The 8,858-nt window shown below is 45.6% G+C and overlaps 1 protein-coding gene across 1 annotated transcript in view; it reads right to left on the bottom strand.

Annotated features, from left to right (window-relative positions):
- Window positions 1-1,166: 1,166 nt before the first annotated feature.
- nkd1 (NKD inhibitor of WNT signaling pathway 1) overlaps window positions 1,167-8,858 on the bottom strand; it is a 43,534-nt gene continuing 35,842 nt past the window's right edge. The window contains exons 8-10 of the mRNA XM_046345651.1: window positions 5,859-5,940; window positions 5,522-5,682; window positions 1,167-4,700 (exon numbers count right to left, since the gene is read on the bottom strand). Coding sequence (XP_046201607.1) covers window positions 4,162-4,700; window positions 5,522-5,682; window positions 5,859-5,940 — 782 coding nt within the window. The 3' untranslated portion in view covers window positions 1,167-4,161. The remainder of the gene's footprint in view (window positions 4,701-5,521; window positions 5,683-5,858; window positions 5,941-8,858) is intronic.

The following is an 8,858-nucleotide window of genomic DNA, read 5'->3' on the forward strand; positions in this document are numbered from 1 at the left end:
TGTTGGCAGCCAGATCTGGGAGCACACCGAGGCTCCATGGGGTGGGATGGAAAGGATCCTCCCCCCTCCCCTGCCCTCTGACTCTCTCATCTCCACATGTTCCCACATACAGCCACATCAAACAAACACATACACGGCACATCAAAACACACACACACACACAGCGGATAAAACGACCCGCAATAAACCCAAATGCACAAACACTACAATGAGGAAATGTATGCATACAAAACACCACAGGAACAGAGGTCCAGCAGAAACAGATTCCAAGACACACAGATAGACCTGTGGTGGTTTAGATCTCTCACACACACACATTCCCTCCCTCATCCAACACATATACGCACAGCACAAAGCCACACAAAGAGTCAGACTTATTCTAGGGAACAGGTTCATACTTTAATGAAAGGGTTTCTCCCTTGGCACAGTTCTGTTATCAAATAAATAAAGCAATTAATCAAAAACCGTCTATATAAACTAAACAAAGTCATGAAAAAGCCATTAGGGAAAAGAGAGAAAGGGTCTGGTCTGCTATTGAGGAACTGAACAGCAAGTGTTAGACATGTTTCATTTACAACAATCACCAAGAAGAAGTGAAGGAAGTGAGAGAAAAAGAGACAACTATCCTTCCCTGCTAGCACTGATTGGCACAGCACTCTGTAGAGAAGTGACAAAATAGCAGGCAAGTGTAATAGCTTGGCAGAAATACTGTATATTTGCTCAGTCATTCAATTATTATAAATATGTTTATTCCTTCTACACGATACTGGTATAACCTTTTTGCAGTCCATATACTATTTACATTAGTTTAACATGGAGATACATTAATTTGACAAAACATAACTTAGTGATGGAATACAATGAGAAAATTTCATTCAGTGTCGTCTGTAAATACCAAAACTGAATACATTTACAGATGAAGATACAGTGGAGCATTCTGGTGCAGAACTTTAGATGCCGGTGAAGCTGGAGTGTCCCTTTAAAAAGAGGCACAGTGCACTACTTTTGACCAGACCCTGGGCCCTGTTCAAAAGTTGTACATTATATAGGGAATAGGGCTCCATTTCAGACACACCATAGAGATATCTGTTCCAGCACTGCCCCACTAATACCACAGTACTCTAGAGGCACATGGCACCATTCGTCTAGTGTCTGTGGTGTTGGGGGGAGGGAGTTTAACTGAGGATGAGAACCCAAGCAGATCCCTGCCTATTACCCACATTGTCTGTCTGAGGGGATCACTGCAGACACCTTCTCTCTCACACACACACTGTTTAGCTGTGGTGTGAAGACTACAACATGAGTTATAGTGTTGAGATGGGCCCTGTCAGATGGGGTGCTGCCATGCTAGGCCAGGCAGATGCCAGCACCAAGCAGATCGCAGAGCGGGGCTGAGGAATGGGGTGCAGCTGCGTTCCCCTTGCGGGTGGCTGAGGTGGGTGACTGTGTCCCGTGGTGAGGCCAGCTTGACTGGTGCCTCTGCTAATGGACAGTCTGCAGCTATGTGAGAGAAGGAAGCACTGGAGCTCAGGACAAGACTGGAATGCACCAGATTCCCTCAACTGACCCAAAAACACACACTAACAGAAACTTGTAGTAAAAGCTCTAAACCTAGACATGACCCAGAGTGGAAAGTTGGCTTTGATGTCTACACACCTGGTGTGAGGTTCAACACACCTGTAGGGGAATTCATGAACTCTTCACACCTGCTCACAACGCATAGCCAGTAGCGAGGTCTATTAGCTCATACTGACTACCAATGTTCCCTCTAAGATGTGTGAGAGAGCGGGCGTACAGCTCCCCCAGGACTGCCATGCAGAAGAACTATCTGCCCACACAGAGAAGCACAAAGTTTCTAGAGTTTTCCCCATTAGTTAACGTTTCTGTTTACTGTGGGAATTGTGATCGAATCAACGCAATATTTGCTACATGTAGCAACGCGTGTACGTGTTCATATCCTTCGCTAGTTTGTCAGTTATTAGCCCAGTTATAGATCATTTGTAGTCAGTAATGGGGGAGTGATTGCTTCCTACAAGGGCACAAAACGTGTGCATTTCTAGACATATTTGTCTTAAAGGAGCAGTGTAGCCAATAGGCAGAGGGCAGCATATTTTGCCTGATTCCCTGTAATAATGGTATGTGAATAACGATGCCTCAGTGTTCACATTAAACACGCTTAGAATTTTCACAACGTTCAAGTTTGTGCTCAGCAGACCTGAAATGTGCTCAGTAACGAAAAAAATAGAGGGAACATTGCTGATTACAGTATTGTCCTCTTTACCCTGACCAGATGATACTCAGTCAGGAGCTCCTGGACTAGATGCAGGCATACCATAATGACCTGTCCTAAACAGTGGTGTAGGGCTCTGATGGTTTACCTAGGGTGGGAGAGGATCTGAGAGGTCTTGCATGGTTTGAGCTGCCGGTCCCAACAGCAGGCCTTCAGCAGGGTGAGTTATGGTCCTGGTGGAGCCTAGGGGCTGGGCCTGGTGTCACCTCGCACCAGAGGAATGAGACAGACAGCTGAGAGCCTCCACCCCGGCCCAGCCCACCCAGCCAGCATCATAAACAGAGCCTTGTTGCCTGAGTGCTGGGGACACATGGCGTGAGGGCGGCCTGGTGAAACAGGTGCTGACAGCGGGGGACAGGGGGATGCCTCATGAGGGGACAGCGGTTAGGGTCATGTGTTATGATCAGACCTGGAGGATCATGGGACTGCTGTGGATTGTCAACCACTACATACTTATGATTCAGCTAATGAGAAAGAGCCTTACTGTGAACTGCTAACCACAACGATTAGACAGACACTGTTCAGAAGGCAGAGATGTACTTGAGAAGGTGTACACTGACCATTGGTGTGAAAGAACTGTGTGTGGTGATATTAGGTGGTGATATTAGGGGGAGTCAGAGTTGTATCTTTGATGGTCCAAATTGTATATATAGTGGGCATTCAACAGGGTACATCGGGAAAATGGGGTTGAGTGAGAAATAAATGTAGATTGTTGATACAAACATAACATTATAAATAAATCTTATAATGTTGATAATATATTTCCATACAATATGTAGGTAAAACATGTAGGAGCGTTTCAACACTACATTACTGCAGATTGTATCATCTTTAAAAAAATACAACAAAATGTAACTGAAAAATAGCATCTGATTAATAGCAATAATAATAACACCATTAATAACACTAGAGGTAGCAGCTGATTACAGTCTTCTATTCTCACTGAACATTTCAACATCGTTCTCTCAGGGAGGGTCCTGTATTGCATGTGAGATTCAGGAGCTGGATGATCTTATCTTCATCATATCCAACCGATGCCTGTCAGCCCTCTGTTCTGACAGCCCAAAGTGTCTCCAATGCAACTGCACCCACAAGTGCTTTTCAAGTGGTTTTCAGTGGCGACAGGGGTGTCACAGCAGACAGGTAATACATGCACACAGACACTATACACACACACACAAATATTCATATGAACCAATGCACACATACACACTGTATATTCAGACACACAAATGTGTGTACATTTTTTTCTTTCGCACACACACACACACACACACACACACACACACACACACACACACACACACACACACACACACACACACACACACACACACACACACACACACACACACACACACACACACACACACACACACACACACAGTCTCTCCCTCGAACACAATCTCACTGGACACTGAGCATCATATATTTTATCTTTTTACATCAGTCTTTCCATCCAAACCAGCCCTTCACCTCCGAATCCCCTTCCCCAAAACGTAGAGGTCTGTGAGGATGGCAGTGCCAGTATGGCTTCGTAAAGTCACCTAGTCCATCAGAGTAGGGGGTTTCAGAGAACTAGACAGACAGAGAGGATGAGAGGAGTCCACTGGAGGACTACAGCCAAGTCTCTTTTCTCCTTCTGTTCCTCTCAGGCTCCCCTGTCACATCCCTTTGCCGTGTCCTGCTCCTGGTTCCTGGCACACCTGAAGACCAAGACACTGTCCCGCTGCCTCACAGGGACTCTTTATGCCTGGACAGCCCCATAATAACCCTCTTCACCCCGCACCTCTCCCCGTCTGTCCAACTCCTCTGTGAGAAGTGAGAAGGTGCTCAGGGGCCAGAAGCAGCAGGGCAGGGAGCTGGCTGGCTCAGGACTGGTAGAAGTGGTGGTAGTGGTGGTGGTGTTCATGGTGGTGATGATGCTCGTGCCTCTGAACCATCTGGGCCAGCCCTCCTTCATAGAGGAGCACACTGGGTAGGACCCTCACCTGCTCCTTCTCCACCACAGGCCCCACTGGAGCCCCCAGGGCCCGGGACTGCTGCTGGTCCTCCTTGGCCCTCTGCTTGTGCCTGCGGTAGGGGGCTGAGGACTGGTGGGGGGGGGTCTGGCTGGGTAGGGCCGGGGGAGGTGGGGCCCCTCTGCTCCTCATCACCCTGCCCGTGGTGGTCTGTGTGGGGTGTGTCCGGCTGTGGGTCTTGGGGGAGCGCAGGGCGTGTTTACCTGACTCTTTACTCGGTCGTGGGGGACAAAGGGTGTCAGGGCCTGGGACGGCGCTGCTCTCCATGGCCACCTGTGAGCGACGGTGGTGGGAGTAGGTGTGGCCATTCTCTGGTTCATGAGAGCGAGACCTGGTCTGGTTCGATGGTCGGGTCTGTGGCTCTGCTTTCACAGGCTCTGTGGTGGGGGCTGGAGAGGGGAGAAATATAAGTCAGGATAAATAACCCATAATGGGTCAATTGATACATCAATAACTTCACTGAAAGACAGAGGTTTGTAACTCATAAACGTTAAAATTACCAGTTCCAATACTTTTGTAATCCCTCTTCATTTTTTTCTGCTTTCTTTTTTTCACAGGACAAAGTGTATTTTTCTAGGGGGGGGGGGGGGTCACACTAAAAAATAATCCTGTCAACACAGACATTTAAACAAAAGCAGCCCCATATTAAACATAATTGAATTCACTTCATGATGAGGCTTGGCCCCTAAAGACATCGCATTGTGCCCTGGTAGGTCCAGATGTTTTACTGGCCAAGCAGGTGCTGGGGTAATGAAGGCCTCTATGTTTTACTGGCCAGACCTACCTGCCTGCCTCCAAGCAGGTGCTGGGGTAATGAAGGCCTCTATGTTTTACTGGCCAGACCTACCTGCCTGCCTCCAAGCAGGTGCTGGGGTAATGAAGGCCTCTATGTTTTACTGGCCAGACCTACCTGCCTGCCTCCAAGCAGGTGCTGGGGTAATGAAGGCCTCTATGTTTTACTGGCCAGACCTACCTGCCTGCCTCCAAGCAGGTGCTGGGGTAATGAAGGCCTCTATGTTTTACTGGCCAGACCTACCTGCCTGCCTCCAAGCAGGTGCTGGGGTAATGAAGGCCTCTATCTGGACACAGCTTCAAAGTACCGCGGTGCTGTGATCAGTCAGTGCCTCTAGTCTCCAATCTCTCCATCATCGCCCCCGGCCCTAGCCCCCCCCCAATCCTTCTGGCTTTGTGCCCACCTGGGCCAGCTCACCTGCTCCAAAGCGGGATGTGTAATTCTCGATGCCGGCCAGGTCTAGGTAGTGGTTCCTGCGCTCCAGGTTCTCATCCACACAGTGGCGCTGGCAGCTCTGACTCTGACCCTGCTGGATCAGAACCTGGTGCTGGATAGTGTGGTGGTCACTGTGATGGCGCCTGGAGGGGAGAGAGATGAGACTTTACAACAGCTTGAAGCAGTTTTTTAGCTCTCTTAGATGCATTGCAAAACATTCTGTCGGTGTCAAATTAAAGATTGTTATTAGTGTCAAAGATGTACAGATGTACATTATTGTCTTGTAAAACCTTGATGCAGGCTGTAGAACATATGTTACCTGAGGAGGGCTCGAGACTTCTTCTCTGCACTTTTAAGGTCTTCAATGCACTTGTCAGTCTTCGTTCTGGGGTGGGGCATGTCTGTGAGAGAGCAGGACATTTTCAAAAAGAGCACACACACACACACACAATTTCTCTCAGAAGAAAGAAACCTTTGTTCACTGCCTTTTACTTTGAAGATCTATAAAAGACAAAAAAACAACAATGCTTCAAATGTATTTTATTTTACCTTTATTTACCTTTATTTAACCAGGCAAGTCAGTTAAGAGCTGCCGCCATCAGGAGCGGCAGCGTAGCCTAGTGGTTAGAGCGTTGGAACCGGAAGGTTGCGAGTTCAAACCCCCGAGCTGACAAGGTACAAATCTGTCGTTCTGCCCCTGGCCGTCATTGAAAATAAGAATGTGTTCTTAACTGACTTGCCTGGTTAAATAAAGGTAAAATAAAATAAATTTACTCCAGGTCTCATAAGACAAAGAAAAAATATATACAGTACCAGTCAAAAGTTTGGACACATCTACTCATTCAAGGGTTTCTCTTAATTTGTACCATTTTCTACATTGTAGAATAATAGTGAAGACATTTTAAAACTATGAAATAACACATATGGAATCATATAGTAACCAAAAAAAGTGTTAACCTCGTCAACCTATGGGGGCGCTGTGTCATTATTGGATAAAAAAACGTGCCCGTTTTAAGCACAATATTTTGTCACAAAAAGATGCTCGACTATGCATATAATTGGCAGCTTTGGAAAGAAAACACTCTGACGTTTCCAAAACTGCAAAGATATTATCTGTGAGTGCCCCAGAACTGAAGCAACAGGCAAAACCAAGATGAAACTTCAAACAGGAAATGAGCAGGATTTTTGACGCTCTGTTTTTCATTGTCTCCTTATATGGCTGTGAAAGCGCCACGAATTAGCCTGCCCTTTCTATCGTTTCTCCAAGTTGTCCGCAGCATTGTGACGTATTTGTAGGCATATCATTGGAAGATTGGCCATAAGAGACTACATTTACCAGGGGTCCGCCCGGTGTCCTTTGTTGAAATTGTTGCGTAATCTCCAAGCTGCTCGCATTCATCCATGTGATTGAGACAGAGAGGAGACTTCCAGGAATGATATATCATGAAGAGATATGTGAAAAACACCTTGAGGATTGATTCTAAACAACGTTTACCATGTTTCAGTCGATATTATGGAGTTAATGTGGAAGAAAGTTTGGCGTTTGGATGAATGAATTTTCGTTTTTTTTTTGGTACCCAAACATGACGCAGAAAACGGACGGATTTCTCCTGCACAACTAATCTTTCAGGAAAACTGAACATTTGCTAACTAACGGAGAGTCTCCTCATTGAAAACATCCTAAGTTCTTCAAAGGTAAATGATTTATTGAATGTTTTTGCTGGTTTTTGTGAAAATGTTGCCTGCTAATGCTAATTGCTAATGCTAAATGCTAGTTTGCTATGGTTGAGAAGCATATTTTTGAAAATCTGAGATGACAGTGTTGTTAACAAAAGGCTAAGCTTGAGAGCTAGCATATTGATTTCATTTAAATTTGCGATTTTCATGAATAGTTAACGTTGCGTTATGGTAATGGGCTTGAGGCTGTAGTCATGATCCCGGATCCGGGTTGGCTCGACGCAAGAAGTTAAACAAATCTAAATATATTTGAGATTCTTCAAAGTGGCAACCCTTTGATTTGATGACAGCTTTGCACATCCCTGGCATTCTTTCAACCAGCTTCACCTGGAATGTTTTTCCAACAGTCTTGACGGAGCTCCCACATATGCTGAGCACTTGTTGGCTGCTTTTCCTTCACTCTGCAGTCCAACTCATCCCAAACCATCTCAATTAGGTCAGGTGATTGTGGAGGCCAGGTCATCTGATGCAGCACTCCATCACTCTCCTTCTTGGACAAGGACACCTACACCACCTCTCCTCCAGGACACCTACACCACCCGATGTCACAGGAAGGCCATAAAGATCATCAAGGACAGCAACCACCCGAGCCACTGCCTGTTCACCCAGCTATCATCCAGAAGGCGAGGTCAGTACAGGTGCATCCAAGCTGGGACCGAGAGACTGAAAAACAGCTTCTATCTCAAGGACATCAGACTGTTAAACAGCCACCACTAACATTGAGTGGCTGCTGCCAACACACTGACTCAACTCCAGCCACTTTAATAATGAGAATTGATGGGAAATGTAAAATATATCACTAGCCACTTTAAACAATGCTATCTAATATAATGTTTACATACCCTACATTATTCATCTCATATGTATACGTATATACTGTACTCTAGATCATCTACTGCATCCTTATGTTATACATGTATCACTAGCCACTTTAACTATGCCACTTTGTTTACTTAATCATCTCATATGTATATACTGCACTCAATACCATCTACTGTATCTTGCCTATGCCGCTCTGTACCATCACTCATTCATATATCTTGATGTACATATTCTTTATCCCCTTACACTTGTGTCTATAAGGTAGTAGTTTTGGAATTGTTAGCTAGATTACTTGTTGGTTATTACTGCATTGTCGGAACTAGAAGCACAAGCATTTCGCTACACTCGCACTAACATCTGCTAACCATGTGTATGTGACAAATAAAATTTGATTTGAAATAGCCCTTACACAGCCTGGAGGTGTGTTGGGTCATTGTCCTGTTGAAAAACAAATGATAGTCCCACTAAGCGCAAACCAGATGGGATGGTGTAATGCTGCAGAATACGATGGTAGCCATGCTGGTTAAGTGTGCCTTGAATTCAAAATAAATCACAGACAGTGTCACCAACATAGCACTCCCACACATCTTCCTCCATGCTTCACGGTGGGAACCACACATGCAGAGATAATCTGTTCACTCTGCATCTCACAAAGACATGGCGGTTGGAACCAAAAATCTCAAATTTGGACTCATCAGACCAAAGGTCAGGTTTCCACCAGTCTAATGTCAATTGCTCATTTTTCTTTGCCCAAGCAAGT

Source organism: Oncorhynchus gorbuscha, linkage group LG04 (assembly GCF_021184085.1).
Source record: "Oncorhynchus gorbuscha isolate QuinsamMale2020 ecotype Even-year linkage group LG04, OgorEven_v1.0, whole genome shotgun sequence".
In the NCBI taxonomy this organism is placed as follows: Eukaryota; Metazoa; Chordata; class Actinopteri; order Salmoniformes; family Salmonidae; genus Oncorhynchus; species Oncorhynchus gorbuscha.